The sequence below is a fragment of the Mobula birostris genome, chromosome 3 (assembly GCF_030028105.1).
Source record: "Mobula birostris isolate sMobBir1 chromosome 3, sMobBir1.hap1, whole genome shotgun sequence".
In the NCBI taxonomy this organism is placed as follows: Eukaryota; Metazoa; Chordata; class Chondrichthyes; order Myliobatiformes; family Myliobatidae; genus Mobula; species Mobula birostris.
The window spans coordinates 157,663,699-157,687,537 of record NC_092372.1 but is presented as its reverse complement, the minus strand read 5'-3'; the positions used below and the strand labels follow the sequence as shown (position 1 = coordinate 157,687,537).

Genomic DNA, 23,839 nt, shown 5'->3' with positions numbered 1-23,839 from the left:
TCAGTATTTGATCATCCCTAGTGCTTTAATTTTCTTGAACAACCTTTTATATAGCATCCTGTCAGAGCCCTCTGAAAATTCAAATACGTGAAGTCCACTTGTTTTCCTCAATCCAATTTGCAAGTTACAACCTCAAAACTAATTTGAGAAACATATATTTCTTCTTATGCATACATGTTAACTCAGTCCTATCCTGTTATTATTTATAAAATTGTGTATTCCTTATTAATGATATCAGATAAGTGGTGTGTAGTTTTCAGAATTCTAGCTGACTACTTTATTACTTTTGACTTTTGAACCTGAAGGAACTATTTTATTATCAAGGAAATTTTGGAACATGACAACCCCAATACTTAAACTATCTTCATAGCTACCTCCTTCCTAACTTCATGATGCATATTATCAGGTTCTGGAATTTATCAGCATTCACTTCCATGAATATTTAGAACTTATTTTTTTTACTAACTTCCATTAGGTTCTCATTGACTCTTGACCTGGGGCTCTTCTCATGACCTTCAACTGCATTACTGAACTCTCTGGGGACATCTCTGAAAGTGTGATCATGTAAATCTATTCAAACTGTTTTTCAAATGCCTCTAATAGAGGCGTTTTGTTCATGGTGAGCTGGCATAGCTAACAGAGCATTGTGAGACACTCCATGAGCAGGAGCTCAATATCTACCCTTGAGAGTACTTGATATTTGGACACTCCTCCACTTCCTAGACGTGGACATTTGATGCAAAACACTTAAGTGCAAACTGTCAAGGTGAGTGGCTGACAAGGTCAGACAACAAGCTGGATTCAAGGCAAAGTGCACCATGACTAATGTAAGCTCTCCATTATACTTAAATGCAAAAATAATTTGTTACTGTTAATTTTTTATTTTAGGTCCCTGTTCCCTCGAATACAAAGCAAATTGATGGAAGAACAAGTTCCATACACATATCAAACTCCTGGACTCCTTCCATTTCTTTTTGAATAACTGAAATAATTGTGATATTGTGGTAAATAAACATATGTCATGGAAGAAGGAAGAAAACAAATGTTTGCAGAAATATTTTTGACAAATCATTTAACTGGCTCTTTGATATTTATGTCATCAAATGCACAGATTTGCTCAAATTAAACTCTTATCAAAATTAAGCATTTAATTCAACCGTACTAGTATATTACTAACTGTATGCTAAAGGGCCCTTGCAAGTGACAAGGTATCTTTTCTCATACATATTAAGTATCCTAGAACTTATGAACTAATTTTGAATCTGAAGCTTTCAGAATACTTTTGAACATACGTTAGGACCAACAGTGCCAACAATGTGTTCTTTCCTTAATCCTGCAGGCAAACCACTGCATTACCAAGAATCTAATGAAACAATGAAATACATTTTGTAATGATATATTTGGCATTCTTACCTTGACAATAACTTTTCTCATTTAACAAAAAAAATCAGAATCTACTACTGTTGAATTGTTAGTAGGGATATGTATCCTTAGCCCCCATCAAGAAAATCAGCAACTCAATTTTTTTTGTAGTTTTAAGACATAATGTTGTCCTTCTTTGTACTTGCCACGAAATTCACAGATGAATTGCTAATGAAAATTTGAGAAACATGATTATGATTTAATAGTTGTTGAAGAGGAAATTATGTAACATTTATTTCTGTTTAATGTTAATGTCTATATACAAATTGTGCCATAGCTAAAATTTGGTAAGATTGCTGAGATGTGCATTTACTTAAGTAGTACCAAATTTTATGTAAAAGTCATAAGTAAGATATATGTAAACCAAAATACAGCACTATATTAATACTCTGCATATGATAAAATAAAATTGCCATAAGTCATTCTTCATTTACTTGTGTGACACTACTGCCATGTCAATTGGTAAACAATATTGACACATCTAGCAGCTTAAAATTGTCCATCTTTAAGGCTTTATAAGGATCTGAAGGGTAATTTCTCAGTACACTGGATGTCAGGAATGTATAACAAGCTGCTACAGGAAGTAGTAGAGATGGGTACATTTACAATGTTTTTTGGACAGTTAAAGGAGAGAAAAGAGTTTGAAAGATATGATCTGAATTCAGACAAATAAGACTAACTCAGGTAGATATGGGCAAGTTGGACTGAAGAACCTGTTTTTGTGCAGTTACATACATGGGTGGAGAGGTGGCAGATGGAGCTTAACCCAGACAAGTGTGTTGCACTTTGGGATGACAAACATAAGGGGAAAGTATACAGTCAATGGCCAAACCTTTAACAGCATTGATGTATGAAGGGTTCCTTACAGGTGGACAAACGGCAGATAGGATAGTAAAAAAAGCATTTGGCGTCCTTGTCTTCATCGGGGCATTATGTTTAAGAGTCACAAAGTCAGGTTGCAGCTATTTAAAACTTTAATTAGGCTGCACTTGGAATATTGTGTACCATTTTGGTCAGCCCCCTTCACAGGAAGGAGGTGGAGTCTTTGAAAGGGTACAGAAGGGGCTTTCCAGTATGCTGGTTAGATTAATGAGTGTTAGCTGTAAAAAGGTTGGACAAAATTAGGTTGTTTTCCCTGGAGTGTAGGATTCTAAGGGTATACCTGAAAGAAGTTTATGAAGTTATAAATGGCAAAGGAAAGACAGAAACATTTTCCTAGGACAGAATGTCATGTCAAAAGGGGCCATGCAAGAGGGGGAAAGTTACAAGTAGATGTGCAGGGCAAGTTGTTTTTATACAGAGTGGTAGGTGCCTGAAATGGGCTGCTAGGGTCATAGAGGAAGAAGATGAATAGTGGCTTTTAAGAAGCTCTTAAAATGGTCAAATGAATATGCAAGTGGAGGGAATGAGTTTAATTTGGCATTGTGTTTTGCACAGACATTGTGAGCCAAAGGGCTTGTTCCTGTGTTGCACTGTTCTAATGTGAAAGCTACTTCACTTAACAGCAAAATCGTCTTTGATCAGGTATTGCATCAATGAATTCTGATAACATTGTAGTTAATGAGGACTGTGGAAACTTCCCAGAAGTTGTCTCAAAGAAATACAGTGAGGGCTGATAGAAGCAACTTATCTCAACCTCACGTTATACAATAGGGTCTTTTAAGAGACTGTTGGATAGGTACATGGAGCTGAGAAAAATAGAGGGCTATGGGTAACCTGAGGTAATTTCTAAAGTGAGTACGTGTTCAGCATAGTATTATGGACTGAAGGGCCTGTATTATGCTGTAGGTTTTCTATGTTTCTATTATTATAAGACTTATCAGGCTTTTGTGGTGCTGAGAAGTGGATTGTAGACTTGGTTACTTTAAACTGTTTTATTAATTTATTTCCAAGTCAGCCATGTAAACATTTGCTAATACATATACACTGTTCATCTTCATTCATAAAACAGTTTCTAACTGAGTATTTATGAGCAACAATTAAAGTCAGTTTGCAGCAGCTTTAAGAGTTGTAGGACTAGATGATGTTATAGAGATGGGAAGCGATGTGAAAATGGAGCAAGGTCATCAAAAATATAGAAGTTTTATATTCAAGGTGTTTCTGGATTAGCTACCAATGAACAAAGGATAATGCGTGAATCACACTTACTTTATATTGGGAAATGGATAGCAGGATCCTGAAAGAAATCCATGCAGGGTGGTGGAGAAGAAGTTCAGTAGAATTTTACTGAGGCAGCAATAGTTAATAATATGGAGTTGCCAATCTTGATAATACAGATGATATAAAAGTTGGGAGTCTATCACAGAGTTATATATAATGCTGTGGTTGTGTAGATGTACTGCAGTTAATCAACTGTGTGTGAGAAAATGAAATGTATTGAATAGAGTATGGGGTAGGGTTCAGTGACAATCTTGGGTCTTGTTAATTTTCAGTCAGATGAAAGCTCAGCTTGTGCCGCATGGACCAATGTGATGCAAAGGTCAAGAGAGTTGCTGATAAGCTGGTGCAGGGTCAGCACACATGTAAAATCTTGTATCTCCTCAAATTAGTTTTTGAACAGTCTCCTGCAGATGCAAAGTAGGAGGAGGTCCAAGGATATCTGTGAACTTCATAGGAAATAGTACAGGACCTAGAAGGAATGGAAAGAGATCACAAGGGATTCCTTGTCTACTATACAATGCACATGAATGGAAGAAGACTTGGGGTGTTTAGACCAAACAAGATTAAAGACAATGCATGATAACGCCAATCATAATATGTGTGATTTGTGACAATGAGAAGGGTTGTTCAAATTTAACGTAATGAATAGAAAGGGCATACAAGCGTCAGGCACCTGCCATTTCTGATAAGAAAGATAACCACCACCTTTTGCCACTAATAGGATGAACATGTTAAATCTCTTTTTGTCAACATCCTGAGAGCAACCATCAACAAGAAATTCAACGTGACTTCTCTGGTCAATGTTATGGTCCTGAAAACTACTCAGAAACTTGGGCATTCTGCTGAAAGTGCCTTATCTACTTCTCCTCACAGCACTGTCCTCGCCTAAAAGGTAGATAATTAAAATCTGATGGAAAACTTTCCACTTGCTGTTTGGTACAAATCTTAAAAGAATGCCACAATCCTTGTTAAAGCAGTCTAATTAATCAGTATTTCACCACTGGCCTAATCATTTAACCAGTTCATCTATCACTGTACATTCATGGCTGCAGGATGCACTGTAGCAGGAGCCAATGATTTTTTTCAGCAGCAAATCCTAATTCAATAACCAAAGCAACTTAAAATCCACTTGGTCAGAAACCGGATGAGATTACCACTACTTTGAGGGAATCAAATCTCCTCCTAAGTCACATACCATCGTATCTTTAACATGTATTGGTATAATACATTGAGTGCTAACAAAAAAGCAAGTACAATAGAATGGCTTTAAATGAATGCAAAATCTTACAGCCTTCAATTTCTAAGGTATCTTTAACTATATCACTGGGTTTTTATTTTGAACAAAAAAAATTAAATTTATCAATTCCCTAAATCTATGAAAGGTCAAGGCTGTAAAATTTGCTGAAAGTCATTTATCAAAATGCACTGTAAGAAGTTCTGCAACAGTTTAATCTGGGATGCCAAGGAATAATGTTCACATGTACTTTGCATTTGTGATTTCTGTATTATTTTTAATTGTGTCCATTAACCGTGTGTAGTTTTAGGGGAAATGCATAAATCACAATTTGCACACCAACCTACATGATGTTTTGACAAAGCTGGGGTTCTAAAGTGTTGGTTCTCAGTGGGAGCTGCTGCAACACTACTGAGCTGTTGTGCTGTAAAAAATGCCAGAATAGACACAAGGATATGCACTTTAATTTCCAATGTATGAAGTATTGTCATTGTAGAGTTGGAAACTTAGGAGAATCAGAGTTTGGTGAACCTCCCCCCCCCCCTTAAACTACTATTTCTTTTCAAAATGCTTCTTCTCCTGAGCTGCTTGATTGCATCCTGTAATTTCCATTTTGATTATTTTTTTGGGGGTGCTGACTGAGCAACCTGGTGTTCTTTCCGATGTCCCGGGGAACTTAGCGAGGTTGACAGCAGAGTGTGTGGGCATTGTTTCCCAATGGCGAAACACGAACACATGGTTGGTTTCATTTCTCCACCCTGATTAAAGTGTCAAGCAAGATTTAAATTGATGAGAACAAGGGTGGACGAGGAGCAGTTATTCAGCGCTGTCTGCCTGTATTTTACTGGTTTCACTCTTGCTGCTGCTGGAGTAAATCGCAGACACCCTGCTTCCTCAACACTACCCGCCCCTCCACCTATCTTCATATCCTCTGCAAACATGACCACAAAGCCATCAATTCCTTCAGTCAAATTAAACTTCAAAGTAAGTTTATTTTCGAAGTACAAAAATGTCACCATATACAACCCCGAGATTTGTTTTCTTGCGGGCATACTCAGAAAATCCAAGCAAATTAATAAAATTTATGAAAGACCACATCCAATAGAACAGTAAAAACAACTAATGTTCAAAAGACAACATACAGTGCAAACACAAAAGATGTAAAAAAAACCTAATAAATAAATAAGCAATAAATATCAAGAAGATGACATAAAGTGTCCTTGAAAGTGAGTCCATAAGTTGTGGGAACAGTTCAGTGATGGGCCGAGAGAAGCTGAGTGAAGTTATCCTCACTGGTTCAAGAGCCTAACAGTTGACAGGTTAAAATTGTTCCGGAATCTGCTGTGGGTTAATAAATCATTGATATATAACATAAGAAGAAATGGTCCCAACACCAACCCCTGTGGAATACCACTAGTCACCAGCAGCCAACTGGAAAAGTCCCCATTTATTCCCACACTTTGCCTCTGCCAGCCAGACAATCTTCTATCTATGTTAGTATCTTTCCTGTACTATCGTGGCTTCTTAGCTGGTTAAGCAGCCTCAAGTACGCACCTTGTCAAAGGCCCTATGAAAATCCAAACGAACATTTGTCTCTCCTGCCTGTTACTTCCTCAAAGAATTTCAACAAATTTGTCAAGCAAGATTTTTCCTTAAAGAAACCATGCCAACTTTGGCCTATTTTGTCATGTGCCTCAAGTACATTGAAACCTCATCCTTCATAATGGACTCCAACCACTGAAGTCAGGCTAAGTGACCTATAATTTCCTTTCTTCTGCTCACCTCCCTTTTTACAGAGTGGAGACACATTTGCAATTTTCCAGTCATCCAGAACCATTCCAGAATCTAGTGATTCTTGAAAGATCATTAAAAACTCCTCCACAACCTCTTCAGCCACCTTTTTCAGAACCCTGAGGTGTAGTCCATCTGGTCCAGGTGACTTATCTGCCTTTAGATCTTTCAGTTTCCCAAGAATCTTCTCTCTAGTAATGGTAACTTCACACACTTCATGACCCCAGACACCCAAAACTTCCATCATACTGCTAGAGTCTTCCATAGTGAAGACTGATGCAAAAAATACTTGTTAAGTTCATCTGTTATTTCCTTGACCCCCATTACTACCTCTCAACATCATTTTTCAATGGCCTGATATCCACTTTCACCACTCTTTTACACTTTATGTATATGAAGAAACTTTTAGTATCCTCTTTAATATTATTAGCCAGCTTACTTTTGTATTTCATCTTTACCTTCTTAATGACTTTTTTAGTTGCCTTCTGTTGGTATTTGAAAGCTCCCTAATCCTCTAACTTCCCACTAATTGTGTTCTATTATATGCCCCCACTTTGGCTTTTATGTTGGCTTTGACTTCTCTTGTTAGAATTGGTTGTGTCATCTTGCCAATAGAATACTTCTTCCTCTTTGGGGTGTATACATCCTGTGCCTTCCAGGTTGCTTCCAAAAATCCCAGCCATTGCTGCTTTGCCATCATCCCTGCCAGTGTTCCAAAAACTCTTCAGCTACATATCGCAGAACCCTGGGGTGTAGTTCATCTGGTACAGATGACTTATCTATCTTCAGACTTTTCAGCTTCCCAAACATCTTCTCCTTAGTACTAGCAATGATACTCACTTCTGCAACCCTGACACTGTCACATTTCTGGCATTCTGCTACTATCGTTCACTGTGAAGACTGATGTAAAATACTTATTCAGTTTGTCCTCCATTTCTTTGTACCCCATTACTACTTCTCCAGTGTCATTTTCCAGTGGTCTGATATACATTCTTGTCTCTCTTTTACTCTTTATATATCTGAAAAACTTCTTGTATCATCTTTTATACTATTAGATAGCTTACTTTCATATTTCATCTTTATCTTTTTATCACTTTTTAGTTGCCTTCTCTTGGTTTTTAAAAGCTTCCCAATCCTCTATCTTCCCACTATTTTTTGCCTTGTAATATATGTCTACTCTTCTGCTTTTATGCTGTCTTTGACTTCTTTTGTCAGCCACGGTTGCCCCATCCTCCTTTCTTCATCTTTGGGATGTATCTTTCCTGCACCTTCTGAATTGCTCCGGGAAACTCCAGCCATTGCTGTTCTGCTGTCATCCCTGCTAGTGTCACCTTCCGTTCAACTTTGACTAGTTCCCCTCTGAAGTCCCTGTAATTCCCTTTACTCCACTGTAATACTGATACATTTGATTTTAGCTTTTCCTCAAACTGTAGGGTAAATAATATATCATGACCACTGCCTCCTAACACAACACCCAGTCCAGAATTGCCATTCCCCAACTGGGCTCAACCACAAGCTGCTCTAAGAAGCCATGTCAAAGGCATTCTACAAATTCCATCTATTGGGATCTAGCTGGAACCTGATTTTCCAAACTACTGGCATATTAAAATTCACCATAAATATCGTAACATTGCCCTTTTTATGCATTTTCTATCTCCCATTGTAATTTGTAGAGCACATCCTAGCTACTGATCCGAGGCCTGTGTATAACTCCCATCAGGGTCTTTTTCACCCTTCAATTTCTGAATTCTACCGACAATGTACTACATCTTCTGATATCATGTCATCTCTTTCTAAGAATTTGATTTAATTTTTTTAGCAACAGAGCCACCCAACCCCCTCTCCCTACCTGCCTGTCCTTTTGATACAATATGTATGTTTGGATGTTAGGCTCCCAACTATGATCATCTTTCAGCCATGACTAAGTGATGCCCACAACATCATACCTGACAATCTCTAACTGTGCTACAAGATCATTTACCTTATTTCATATACTGTGTGCATTCAAATATAATACCTTCAGTCCTGTATTCATCACCCTATTCAATTTTGGCCCCCAGTTACACTTTAACTCATCCCTATCATCTGCCTGTTGTTCCTCACAGTCTCACTACACTCTAGTTTTCTACCAACTGCCCATCCTTAGCGCTATCACTTCAGTTCCCATCCTCCTGCCAAATTAGTTTAAACCCTCCCCTACAGCTCTAGCAAACTTGGCTGCAATTACATTGATCCCTCTCGTGTTCAGGTGTAACCTATCCTTTTTGTACATGTCATACCTTCCCCAGAAAACATCCCAATGATTCAGAAATCTGAAAACATGTGCCCCCCACCATACCAATTCTTCAGTCACACATTCATCTGCCAAATCTTCCTGTTCTTACTCTCACTGTCACGCAGCACAAACAGCATTCCAGAGATAACTACACTGGAGGTTCTGCTTTTCAGCTTTCTACTTAGCTTGCTATATTCTCCTTTTATGACCTCCTCCCTTTTCCTTCCTATGTCACCGGTTCCAAGATGTATCAATAATTCTGGCTACTCTTTCTCTCCCTTTAGAATATTGTGGACCCAGTCCGTGACATCCCTGACACTAGCAGCTGGGAGGCAACATACCACCTGAGTGACTCTTTCACATTCACAGAATCTGTTGCCTGTTCCTCTAACTATGGAATCCCCTTTCACTACTGCACTGCTTTCTCCCCGTCCCCATCCGAGCCACAAGGTGAGACTCAGTCAGAGACCTGACTAACGTGGCTTTCCTCTCTAGGTCATTCCACCAATAATATCCAAAGTGGTGTACCTGTTGCTGAGGGGAATAGTCACTGGGGTACTCTACACCGGCTGCCCATTTCCTTTTCCTCTCTTGGCAGTCACTCAGTTACCTGTGTCATGCACCTTGGGCGTAACTAGCTCCCTGTATGTCCTGTCGATCAACCATTCAGCCTCCCAAATGATCTGAAGTTCATCCAGTTCCAGCTCCAATTCTTTAGCATGGTCTGAAAGAAGCTGCAGCCGGGTGTACTTCCTGCAGGTGTAGTCGTCAGGATCACTGGAGGTCTCCTGGCCTTCCCACGTCCCGCAAGAAGTGCATTCCCTTGTCCTGCCTGCCATCTCACTGTCCTAGCTTTGCAATAAGAAAGAAAGAAGGAAAAATTAAATGAAAAAAAATCTTCCTTCGGCATCTGTCTCTCCTCACTGAAGCCTCTATGAGCCATAGCCTGATCTCCCCACTCTAACACTGGCTCACTTTTGTCAAAGGTCAAGTCCTAGAGTCAGCAAAGATTCAGCTCTTGTGTGCCTTCTTACTTTCAAAGGAGATCCATTGCAGTTAAATTATAATTAAACTCTAAGTCTTCTAACTTACTTTATTTGCAATTAAGCTGTTTTTAAGCTTTAAAATTATGCTATAATGATGTTTTTACCTTGATAATCAATGGTATATTCGAGAAATCCCAAAATACTCATAATAGATATCTAATTTACTGACATGCCAAGGGTCTTCCAAATTGCATCTCATACTTCACAGTTTACAATTCCCGGATCAGTTTGCATTGCAAACAACTTCTGATTCTTTGTCAATTCATCCCACCTACAAATATAGATTGTACAGATCTGAGGCTCCGTTTTTAATTCATATGGCAAACTCTTACAGCCTACCTACTTAAAATGAATATCCCCTCACAGATGATGCAGGAGCCACTGTGTTCTTCCAGCATATTGATTGTTGCTTGCCAATGTAGCCCCCCTGGCCCCCCTCAGGGTCGCTCAGCTCGCTGTCATCTAGGGAAACAGCCCTCGGCCCCGGCAAACTGGGTAATTAGTTTGTGTGGATGCTGTGTGATGTACCCCACCCCGCCCAAATAACAGACAATACACCAGATATGATTAAATGATTTACAGTTTATAGATATTACTGAAACTATATAATTAATAGAGAATAAAATATAAAAGGAAAATAAAAGGCAACGCACTCATCAAAGTTCAATCTCTTCGTGCACCGTTGGAGCTTGGGACCCTTCTTCACCCTGCGACCCCTCGGACCACCTCGACCAGCCGCCTGGGACCAACAATGGTGGTCGACTAGGCGCTCCACACGAGTCCGTCTCCGTCACCCCTCCTCGCCGAATGCCCCGCCCCGACCCCCTTAGCGGACTCACATGGACCTGGTCCATTCTCTGTCTCTCTCTCCCGCCTTCTGCCCCAAAACCCCACACATACAAATCTTCCAAATACACCAAAACCATAATAACTATCCCAATTGGCTAATAGCAGCCTGCTATCTGTATTAACCCAAGCAAGTGTCTAGCTAGAGACTTTCTCAGAATTTAACATAACAAAGAAGCATTCCCCAGTATAACATAACAAAGAAGCCATTTTAAATTTATCATACAGAAAAGAAAGACCCCATACACCAATAATACGGTAATTGCTACTTTCTGTTTCTCATCATTTATAATTTTTGTTTTCAGTTTCTTTTCATTATAAATTAGTACAACTGAACTTTCATTGTTAACATATTACCTATTCTCGATCTTTCTTCTGGCAGCATCGCAAATGACTTCCAGAAATCCATAAACATGCACTAAGTGACCACTTTATTATAAAGTAGCTATTGAGTGTACATTCACGGTCTTCTACTGTTGTAGTCCCTCCACTTCAGGATTTGACATGTTTATTCAGAGATGTTTTTCTGCACACCACTCTTGTAATGGGTGATTATTTGAATTACTGTAGCCATACTGGAAGTTTGAACCAGTCTGGCCATTCTCCTCTAACCTCTCGCATTAATAAGGTGTTTTCACCCATAGAATTGTTGCTCACAGGATTTTTTTTTTGTTTTCAGGACCATTTTCTATAAACTCTAGAGACAGTTGTGCATGAAAATCCCAGGAGTACAGCAATTTCTGAGAAACTAAAACCACATTGTCTGGCACCAACAATCATTCCATGGTCAAAGCCACTTAGATCATATTTCTTCCCCATTCTGATGTTTGGTCTAAACAACAACTGAACCTCTTGACCATGTGTGCATATTTTTATGCATTGACATGCTGTCATATGATTGGCTGATTACATATTTGCATTAATGAGCAGGTGTACAGGTGTGCCTCATAAAGTGGCCACTAAGCGTTTTACTTTTGGTCTCTTCTTGCCTCGCTAACTACATAATCAGACAAATAATGCTATTTGTCAGAAAACATTTTCTTTTAATAAACCTTGTATGCCTGATTATATTGATTTCCTTCGTGTGCCTATGCTGTGGATTCTTGCTTTACTTTTACAGCTGCAGTCAGAATAGCTGGTCTGTTTTTCTCTCCACTGTCTTTATTGTTATACATTACATAATGCCTTTCAAATCACAATCTAGGGAAATTTGAAACATCATTAAAACGCAAGACAATAAGACATAGGAGCAGAATTAGGCTATTCAGCTCATCAAGTCTACTCACAATACTCCAACTCTGGTCTCACTGATGCCTTACAATGTCTCAGCATTACATCCTTGCTTTTCTATTTTGGTCTTGTTGAAATGAATGCTAACATTGCATTTGCATTCCTTGCCACCGACTCATCCTGCAAGTTTTGCTTCAGGGAATAGTGCATGAGGAGTCCCTGGTCCCTTTGCACCTCTGATTTTTGAGTATTCTTCCTGTTCAAAAAAATAGTCTGCGCCTTTATTCCTTCTACCAAAGTGCATGATCATATACTTCCCTGCACTATATTCCACCTGCCACTTCTTTGCCCATTCTCTCAATCTGTCTGAAGTCATTCTGCAGACGTGCTGCTTCCTTAACAATACCTGCCTCTCCGCCTATCTTTGTACCATTTGCAAACTTAACCACAATGCCATCAATTCCGTCATCCAAATTGTTGACAAATAACGTAAAAAGGACATCGCAGTACTGCTTATTTTTAAGTCAAAACAAATAAAAACAAAACTATCAAAAAAATTTCTGCTTTTTGAATCGGTATCCATTAACCCAAAAGGTATAAGCACAGTATAGTACCCAGCAGCCACACAAGTGCACGTGACGGACTGTAGGTCCTGCCCCATTTAAAAAGCATAGTGTCCTACATAAATCAAGGGAATCCTGGCTCTTTTCTCAATTTGCCCCAAATAAGCAGCTGCCCCCATTAACCGATGGCCCAATTTACTGGAATCCACTGTATATACTGGACCATCACTGAATGGCCTGCTGTGGCAATATCTATGCTTCAGGACTGTTTTGAACAGACTAACTAGCAGATGTTCAAGGAGGCTGCCACAAATGGACAAGGCAGAGACCTTAAGGAACATGCCTCATCTGTCACCAGCGACATCGATAAGTGTGTGGATGACATTGGTACCTCAAGATAGGTCGTACTACGACTCAACCCAAAGTCCCTAGCTGAACGTAGAGATGTGCTCCCTACTAAAAGTCTGGGACACTGCCTTCAGGTCGGGAGACAAATGCTCTCAGAGCAGTCAGGAGATACTTCAGCTGAGCCATCAAGAGGGCAAAGACCGTCTATGCATAAAAAATTCAGGAGCACCTGGAGTATGTGGCTTGGCATCGACTGCACCAATGACACCTACCTTGCTGGCCCACACAACAATTTTCATGCACACTTTGAGGCATGCAACACAATGCCAGGCACAAAAGGTACTGTAGCCCCCTCCCAGGTGAACAGCCACTCTCTGTATCAGCAGTGGCTATTAGAAGGACTCTGCTGAGAGTCAACCTCTGTAAGACACCCGTGCCGGACAACATCCTAGGCCAAGTACTCAGGAAGTGTGCACTCCGCTTCACTGACATCTTTAACACTTCATTCCTCCAGGATGTAGTCCCTGCATGCTTCAAATCAGCCACCATCAAAGTTCAAAGTAAGTTTATTATCAAAATACATATTTGTCACCACATCAACCCATTCATTTTCTTGCAGGTAATCACAGTAGATACAAGGGACACAATAGAATCAAAGAAAGACTGCACCCAACAGAATGATCAAACAAACAAAATTCAAAAAACTACAAACTGTGCAAATACAAAAGGAAAGAGGAAAAAGCAAGAAATAATATAAATAAGTAAGCAATAAACATTGAGAACATAAGATAAAGAGTCCTTGAAAGTGAGTCCATGGGTTGTAAGAACAGTTCAGTGAAAGAACTGTGCATCTTCAGATCTAAATGACTACCACTCAGTGGCACTGACACTAATCATCATGAGGTGCTTTGAACAGCTGGTAATGGCACAGAAAAATCCATTCCTGCAGCACCGGACACTCAGAGATATGCTTAGCGACAGAACCGATGCCATAGCATCTGTCATGCACCTGGCCCTGACACACCTAGAAAACAAGGACACTTATGTCAGAATGCTGTTTCTGGATTCCAGTTCACTATGGTCCCACAGACCTTGATGAACAAACTCCTACTCCTCGGTCTAAATGCACCGGTGTATATCTGGTTGTTGGACTTCCTAACCAACAGGCCTCAGATAATCAGGATGCATAACCACTCCTTCCTCCCCACCATCCTCAATGTAGGTGCCCCCAGGACAGTGTGCTGAGCCCATTGTTGTACGCCCTGCTCACACATGACTGCAGGGCCAAACACCTGAGTAATCACACTGTCAAGTTCACCGTTGATACAACAGTGATCGGGCTCATCACCGGCAATGATAAGGCAGCCTGCAGAGAGGAGGTGGAACTTGAGGCCTGTAACCTCTTCCTCAATGTCAACAAGACAAGGGAGACTGTTATTGACTTCAGGAGAACTCGAACCACTCATACCCTTCTTTATATTGGCCGTACAGCAGTGTCAAACTAATGAGAGTACATATCTCGTACAACCTCTCATTGTACCAGAACAGATTCTACACAATTAGGGAAGTTCACTAATGCCTCTACTTTCTGAAGAGAGCTGGACTATGCACATCTATTGTCACATCATTCTGCAGGTGCGCAATAGAAAACATCTTAACATACCACACCACCATATGATACGGAAACTGCACTGCAGCGAATAGAAAGGGTAGTCAAAGCTGTGCAACACATCACCAGCACCAGCCTACCTGCCATCAAAGGTGTATATAAAGAAAGGCACCAGAACAGGGGCAGGAACATCATGAAGGATCCCATCCATCTTGATCATGGACTGTTTGTCCCACTCCCTTCTGGGAGGAAGCTATGTAGCATCCACGGCAGGACCACCAAACTCAAAATCCGTTACTTTCCCCAAGCAGTAGAGCTGATCCTTAGCTAACTGCAATAACCCATCCCTCCACCACCACTATTTTATTGTAAACACAAGAGATTCTCCAGATGCTGGAAATCTGGAGTAACACATGGGATACCTTAGGAACTCAGTAGATCAGGCAGCATCTATGAAAATGAATAAACCGTTGATGTTTTGGGCCAAGACCCTTCATCAGGACTGGAAAGGGAAGGGGAAGATGCCAGAATAAAAAGTTGGGAGGAGGGGAAGTACAAGCTAAAAGGTGATAGGAGAAGCCAAATGGATGGCAAAGGTCAGGGCTGGAGAAGACGGAATCTGATAGGATAGGAGAGTGGACCATGGGAGAAAGGAAAGAAGGAGGGGCACTAGGGGCAGGTGTTAGGCAGGTAAGGAGAAGAGGTAAGAGGTCAAAGTGGAGAATAAAAGATGAGGGAAGGAGGAGGAGAAAAGAACAAAATAGAAAACAAATAAATAAATAAATTACTGGAAGGAGAAATTGATGTTCATGCCATCAGGTTGCAGGCTACCTAAACAGAATGAGGTGTTGCTCCTCCATCCTGAAGGTGCCTTCATTGTGGCAGAAGAGGAGCCCATGGACCAACATGTTGGAACAGTAATGGGGATAGGAATTAAAATGTTTGGCCAACGGGAAATTCCACTTTTGGCAGATGAAGCGGAGGAGCTCGACAAAGCTGTCCCATAATTTATGTCAGATCTCACCAATGCAGGGAAGGCTGCATCAGGAGCATCAGATACAATGGACAACCCCAACAGATTTGCAGGTGAAGTGTTGACTCACCTGGAAGGACTGTTTGGGGCCCTGAATAGAGGTGAGGGAGGAGGTGAATATAACAGGTGTAACATTTCTCTTGCATGCAGGGATATGTGCCAGGAGGGAGATTAGTGAGGAGGAACAAATGGAGAAGGGAATCACAGAGGGAGCAATCCCTGCAGAGCAGAGAGTGGAGGGGAACTACGGGTGTGTTTGGTGGTAGGGTCCCGTTGAAGATGGCAGAAGTTGTGTTGAATGTGGAAGCTTATTGAGTGGAAAGTAAGGACAAAAGGAACTCTATCCTTGTCAAAGCAACGGGCAAATGGGTGAGCGTGGATGTCCGGGAAATGGAGACGATGTGGGTGAGGGCAACATCAATAATGGAGGAAGAGAGACCCCATTCTTTATGAAGGAGGATATCTCTGATGTCTCGGAAAGGAAAGCCTCATCCTGGGAACAAATGCAGTGGAAATGAAGGAACTGAGCAAAGGGAATATTATTTTTACAGAAAACAGAGTTGGAAGAGGTATGATTAAGATAGCCATCGGAATTGGTAGCTTTATAAAAGATGTTGGTAGACAATTTGTCTCCAGAGATGGAGACAGAGAGAGTTCAAAAAAGGGGAGAGATGTCAGAAGTGAACCTAGTTAATTTACAGGAAGCTGATGAGGTTAGTGGTGATGCGGCAGACAGTGGCTGATGGTCCAGAGTGGGTTCCTTTTCGAGGGGTAGATGTCTGAGAGTTACCGCTTTGCCTCAGCAAGGTAAGGGTCGATCTGCCACACTACAACAACACACCCTTTGTCTGCAGGTTTGATGGTTGGTATGGGTGTGAAGAGAGTAGAAGGCATTGCATTTAGAGAGGTGCAGTTCGAGGAGGAGAGCTAAGTGCATAAGTTGAGGCAGATGATGTCTCACAAGGAATTCCAGATGAAAAGACCCAGAACAGGCAGAGCACCAGAGTAGGGTGTCCAACCAGAAGAGGAGGGTTGGATATGGGAGAAGCATTCATCAGTGCAGGCTGGGGAAATATTGCTGAAGAAATGGGCTCAGAGACGGAGGCTGTGGAAGAAGAGCTCGGTGTAATGGCTGGTGCAGAAATCACTGAGGTGCAGATGAAGGGGGCAAACCTGAATTTTTTTAAGAGAATGGGAGAGAAGAAGGAGGGGCACCAGGGGGAGGTGATAGGCAGTTGAGGAGAAAAGGTAAGAGGCTAGAGTGGGGAAAAGAAGAAGAGGGAAGGGGAGGAGAAAAGTAAAAAAAAAGGAAAAAATTTACCAGAAGGAGAAACTGATGTCTGTCAGGTTGGAGGCTACATAGACAGAATATGAAGCATTGCTCCTCCACCCTGAGAGTGGCCTCATCGTGGCAGAAGGAAAGGTCATGGACTGACATGTCAGAGCAGGAATGGTGATAGAAATTCAAACCATTCAGCGTCCAGTACATTCCGCTTTTGGCAGATGGAGCAGAGGTGCTCGATAAAGCAGTCACCCAATTTATGTCAGGGATCACTGATGTCAAGGAGCCTGCATCACCTTTCACCCCTAACCTATGACCTTTAGTTCTGGTCTCATCCAATCTCAGTGGAAAAACCCTGCTTGCATTTACCCTGTTGATAACCCTCATAATTTTATATACCTCAAATCTCCCATCATGGATGGAAAAAATCCCTAACTTACTCAATCATTTCCTATAACTCAGGACCCAGCAACATCTTTACAAATTTTCTCTGCAGTCTTTTAACCTTATTGATACCTTTCATGAAGGTGGGTGACCAGAACTGCACATAATACTTCAAATTTGGCGTCACCAACATCTTATACTACTTTAACATAACATCCCAAATCCTACACTCAGTATTTAGATTTATGAAGGCCAATGTGCTAAAAGCTCTCTTTACAACTGTCTATTTGTCATACAACTTTCAAGGAATTATAGATCCACATTCCCAGATTCTACTGCACTCCTCAGTGCCCCACTGTGTAAATCCAACCCTGGTTTGCCCTTCATAGTGCAACATCTCACATTTGTCTGCATTAAATTCCATGTGACATTTTTTTAGCCCATTTTCCCAGCTGGTGCAGATCCCACTGCATCCCGCCTAGTAGTAACAGATCAGTGTTTATCATATTGGGTAATATTAATTCATTGGTACTAGGCAGGACCCTGGTCATGATTTTGGAAACATTTATGGGTGACCACTGCAGGGCACGTTCTGATCTATCTTAATTGCTGATCTCCTTTCTCAACGTGCCAGTGGTATTCTCAATGATACCACAAATGATTATTGAACATACTGTTCTCTACTACTATCCCAACCTTACCATCAAACTTGCAAAAAGGTCAGTGCCATGGTTGTCTGGCAAACTGACTTCTATTTTGCAGAGGTCAGACACCTCCTGTTACCTACCCCATAAACCTACTAACGATCCTCAAGCCATTGTCTCGTACCATTACCAACTTCATCACCTCAGGAAACCTTTCCTCCACAGCCTTGAACCTGAATGTTGCCCAACCCCACACTATCCATCTCTACCCCTAACTTAACATTCACAAACAAAGCTGCCTATTGTTTCTGCTTGTTCCTGCCCTACCGACCTTTTTCCGCTGCTCCAGTCCCTTCCCACCTCTATCCGTAACACCTCCCATGTTCTCCACCACTTTGACGACTTTCATTTCTTTGCCTAATTTTCACTATGGGTGTAGTCTCTGGATACATCTATCCCCCATCATGAAGGCCTTGAATAACAGACTCAACCAGTTCCCCTCCACCAATACCTTCTGCCATCCAGCAGAATTTGTGATTACCCTCAATAACTTTTCTTTTGGCTCCTTGAACTTTCTCTAAACCAAAGGTGTAGGCAAGGACATTCACTAGAGGCCTAGTTATGTCCATCTATTCACTAGCTACAGGGAGCAATTCATGTTTAAAATCTACCCTGGCATTGCACCCCAGCTTCTTCCCTACTGTATTAATGAGTTCTTTGGTGCCACTGCCTGCACCTGTGCAGAGCTCCTCGATTTTATCAATGTTTCTACCAATTTCCCCCTTGCTTTCAAATTCACTTGGTTCATCTCTCCATCTCCATCTCAGGAGACAGATTATTCACTGACATGTAGTATAAACACATAGACTCCCCCAGCCACCTCAAATACCCATCCTCCTATCCTGTCACTTGTAAGGATGCCATTCCTTTAATCTGAATTCACTGCATCTGCTCTTGTGATTAGGTTTTCCACTTTAGAACATCCTAGTGACATATCTTTTTTTAAAAAAAACAGGTATCCTCTCCTCTATTTCACCCACTTCTGCCCCTAACATCACCACCACCACCCCCCAGCAAAACAAAGATAGAGTTGCCCTAGTTATCTCTTACAACCTCACAAATCTATACATCCAACATAGTACTCTTTGCAACTTCTGCCATCTGCAATACAAACATCTTCACTTTTACTCACCACCTGCCATAGTGATCACTTTATCAGTGACTCTCATCTGCTCAACCCTCCCTGTCAATCCCCCTCACTTCTCAGGTACTTAACTCAGAAACCACAAAGGTGTTACACTTGCTCCTTCACCTTCCCCCTCACAAACATCCAGGACCTGAAGAGCAACATCTGAGGCAGTCTTTCACATGTAAATCCAAGAGTGCATACAGAATAAGAATCAGGTTAAATATCATCTGTTGCTGTAGGGATTCAGATCAGCATTGTTTTATTCTCCCTTTCAAAGCATGCATAAAGGGCATTGAGATTACCTGGGAGTAAAACGTCAGTTATTTGTGTTAGGTTTAGTTTTGTAGGAAGTAATGCCCTGCAAACACTGCCAAAACTGTAGTACATCTGATTTTGTCTCTAAGCTCAATTGGAATTGGGGGGTTTTTTTTGCCCTAAAAATAGCCTTTGGTTGGTCATACCTGGACTTCTTGTATAGTTACGGAACACCAGTTTTGAATGCCATAAATCTTGCCCTCAACAAACTATAAATTTCCTGGTTCATCCACAGATCTTGGTTTGGGTATGTCCGGTATGTCCTCAAAGCGACACACTCATTTACACAGGTCTTGATGAAGCTGGTGACAACAGTGATGTATTCGTTCAGACTTGAAGAGGAATTCCTGAATATTATCCAGTCCACCAACTCAAAGCAGTCCTGAAAGCACTCATCCACCTCCCTTGATCATAACTTCTTGGTCCTCACCAGTGGTGCTGTGGTCCCTAGTCTCTGCCTGTACACTGGGAGTAGATCTGACTTTCCAAATTGCAAGCGTGGAATGGCATGGTTAGCATTCTTGATGGTGATATAACAGTGGTCAAGTGTGTTGGCCCCTCTGGTTCCACAAGTGATATGTTGGAGGTAGTTGTTCAGAGACTTCAAACTGCTTTAGTTTAAATCTCCTGCAATGACATGGAAAACATCAGGATACATAGCGTCCTGCCTGCTGATAACGTTGCTCAGCTCCTACAGCACCTCTTCTCACTGCTTCTATCAGGAAGAAGGTACTGGAGCTTCAGGACTCACACCATGAGGTTCAGGAACAGTTAATAGCCCTCAGCCATCAGGTGATAACTTCACTTGCCCCCATCATTGAAATATTCCCACAACCAGTGGATTCACTTTCAACGGTTCTTCTTCTCACATTCTTGATATTTATTGTTTATTTATTTATTCATTATTATTATTTCTTTCATTTTGTATTTGTACAGTTTGTCTTTTGCACACTATTTACTGTAGTTTTTCATTAATTCTGTTATGGCTTTTATTCTATGGATTTACTGAGTATGCACACATGAAAATGAATTTCAAGGTTGTATATGGTGATACATATGTACTTTGATAATAAAATTACTTTCAGCTTTGAAATTTACATTGAAATTTAATTTTTAATATATCTCTTCCCTTCTCTGTCTACACTACTTACCTGTTCCCTGAAATGAAGATAGACTGTCCACTACAAGACAAATGACTTACAGCTACCCTAATTATATTTCCTCCAACCTTTCTTCATTTAATGACATTGACTTCATTCTTTCAACTTCTCTTTTTGTCAACTTTTTTCTCATTTATAACATCATCTTTTATATTAATGCTTTCTTTTACTCCACAGTACAACTCCCACAAAGCCAACAGCCATATACTTTGGTTCACACTGCCATTAATATTCCTCTGCTTTCATGATACTTTCTGACAGAACTCCAGGAGATGGAATACCTGGCTACTGACTTGTCCATGTATCCATGTGAATTTATTGTTGTATGCTATATTTACTGCTCATAATGTAAGCTTATCTTAATAAGATAACATACTAATTTTAATTCCTGCTTTGTAAAGCACCTCCATTCAGTCTTCAAGAATGATGCCAAGCTTTCAGATATGTACCAGGAGTTATCTTTTCTTCAGAACAAGTTCTTGGATGGATAGCTGGAGGCTTCAGTTCAGTCTCTTTGAAATGCTGTTCAAACTAATTTTGTGGAAATGACTGAAACAGCTGAGTCAGTGTCTAATTCCATTTTAATTGATTTACCATTCACTTCTGGTGCTTAGTTTTCACACCTTAAATCTCAAGGCTACCTAGTGCTGTCATTCTCATCATTATCAGATTTTTCATCAACAGTATGCTGTTTAATTCTCTGTTTGAACAGCAACTTGACCTTTTAGCTTTTTCTCTTCCCTGTGCAAACCATTTATTTTTGCCTGCCGAACACGCTCTTTGTATGCATCCTAACTTGTTGCATTTCTGGCAAGGTTTGCCTTTAAACCTGGTGCATGTGAGCTCTTGCCAGAAGGGTAATATAATTTATTTTGCCATGCATGGTTTTGTCTAGACGCTGCAATTTTGTACATGCTCAGTTTTATTCCTGTCTGCAACTTAATTGTGTCTGTCTACTCTTTCCATTGATTTTTTGAAAATGTGAGTTGTGCTTCATTTAGGAGCCATTTTTGAATACTTTCTTGTAAAATTCCATAAACTAAACAATCTTTCAGTGTATTATTAAGCCCATTATTTAACTGGCAATGCTCAATTTCTTCAATTTGGCCACATAAACTGAAATGGACTCCCCTTTTTGATTTTGCTTATGAAACCTAAAGTGTTCCGCATTTAACAATGGTTTTGGTTCTAAATGTTCCTGCAGTACATTCATGATATCAGCAAAGCTCACTTTGGCTGGTTTGGTTGGAGTAATCAAACTTTTAAGCGAACTGTATGCTCTTCCCCCAATTGCACTCACCAAACTGGCACACATTTCTTATCAGCTATTCTATTTCCTTTAAAATACAGGTCAATTTGTTCATTATCCAATTACCTGTAGTGCAATCAAACACATCTATCTTTCTGATGTAGCCAGCCATTTCTACGTTTTATATATTCGTCATTATTATCACCTGGCATCCACTGCTTATGAACCCATGAATTTCATCCATTTTCTGCCTTTTTTTAAAACTCAAGTCTCTCACCCCTTTTGAAGAAGAAAACATGTATTTTTTCTTTTGTCTCTCTCCCCGCCCCCCCAAAAGAAGAAAATATGCTGAGCTTTTTTTTTTAAAAAAAGCCAACATCTTGCTGTGCTTCAACAGGTAAGTAGTCATGTTGGGTTCGTTTTCAAGCTTCCTGATTGCCAAAATCATGTTTTGCGTCTCTTAAACATAAAACTAATTGAAATAAAGTCACGGGAGCCAGGGATAACTTGTGGACCTTTAGTTTTACTTTTAGTGAGGCACATATGATTTGGTGGCATGATGATGTACTCCATTCACAAACTTCTTACATATAACCCATAATGAATTATGTAGACAAAGAATACTTCATCAAACAATATATTTACAATATTACTCATACGAAATACACTACAGGATAAGCTGTAAATGGAATTCGTGGATGCAGCTTTAATTGGAATACTTAAGTAACGTTTGGATAGGCAACATGGATGGGAGGGGTATGGAAGGCTTTGGTCCAGGTACGGGTTGATGGAATTAGACAGAATGGTAGCTTGGCATATAAGATCGGCTAGAAGGCCTGTTTCTGTCCTGTGCTGTATAATTCTATGCTGACTTACACTAATTTTCATCAGCATATACTAAATCGATACCCTTCTGAGACTAGCTGTTTAAGCTATCTAAATGGCTCTGAAATAAACTAATTGTTTCTGATTCCACCACTTCCTCTGTTTCAGATATCAACTATTCTGTGTAAAAAAAACTTACCCCTCAGACTCCTTTTAAAACTCCTCACACTCACCTTAAAAATATTAACTCTTCTTCTTGATAATTCTGCATGGGAAAAAGATTTTGACTGTCTTTTGGTGGGGAACTTCTCAGAAAATACATGTTAAAAAAACAATAATTGGGCTCTTTGAAGACTTTGGCAATGCTGTGTCTGAATCACTGGATGTTACTCATATCACCTATGTTGGAGGGATAGCGTGATGTTAAAGAGTGGAGTCCTTAGGTAACATAGGTATGAAGGTAATTTTCTAACTAACAGCATACCCAACTGAAATCTGTTCCAAAGTTATGAAGTCTGTACAGAAGGCCTAGTTATCTATCAGTAGTTGCCACCAGAAAATCAAGGAAGTGGTAACAAGCTACATTGTTATGTATAACTCTAGGCTTTTCTACATACAGACCTGGAAGGGAAATCGCAATATAATTGAGTATGCAATTAATGAAGGATTATGAATGGCAAAGTGTTTTATATAGCACAAATCAAATTGCCAGTGTACTACGCAATTTCTATACCCTAATCTCAATGGTACTGGAGATCCAGATTTTTAGGTGCCATTAAGTCATCACCATTTCGCATTGTGAAAATTATATCAGCGAGCTCCTGAAAACAAGCATTAGGATCTCAATGCAAGAACGATTTGCACTAATTCAGCCTCGTGTACACAGAAAAACAAATTCATGCTACCTGCTTATTGATTTTAATGTTTAATCAATACAATTCATCTTACTAATTGGCTTGTCATTTAGGGGCATTCCAAATTGATATAGGCAGTAGCAGTTTGTGCTTATGAAAGAGGAAGTATGGAAAGTAGACCATAATTACCACAGCTAATACAAAACATTCTCAAAATGATTGCAACTTGTCAAGAGATTTGCGGTACAGCACAAAGATGACAATTTTTTGATTCTACACGAAAGGCTATTAGTAGAGGGTAGAAAGAAAGAGATGTCTTTTTTTCCTTGAGCAACGTTATGCACACCACCAACGTTATGGCATTTACCATTGGTGGTACA

At 40.3% G+C, this 23,839-nt stretch overlaps 1 protein-coding gene and 1 long non-coding RNA gene across 8 annotated transcripts in view; one reads left to right on the top strand and one right to left on the bottom strand.

Annotated features, from left to right (window-relative positions):
• Positions 1-1,835, top strand: part of cobl (cordon-bleu WH2 repeat protein) — a 302,078-nt gene extending 300,243 nt beyond the window's left edge. For 6 of the 7 annotated variants that reach the window (XM_072253549.1, XM_072253554.1, XM_072253548.1 and 3 more), the window contains one exon: positions 889-1,835. In XM_072253549.1, the coding sequence (XP_072109650.1) occupies positions 889-978 (90 nt within the window). In that variant the 3' untranslated portion in view covers positions 979-1,835. Of the gene's footprint in view, positions 1-475; positions 767-888 lie in introns of all 7 variants that reach the window. The other variant, XR_011885441.1, reaches the window with a different exon arrangement.
• The window catches only part of LOC140195371 (uncharacterized), a 92,265-nt gene that overhangs the window by 64,412 nt on the left and 4,014 nt on the right, over positions 1-23,839 (bottom strand). The window lies entirely within an intron of this gene.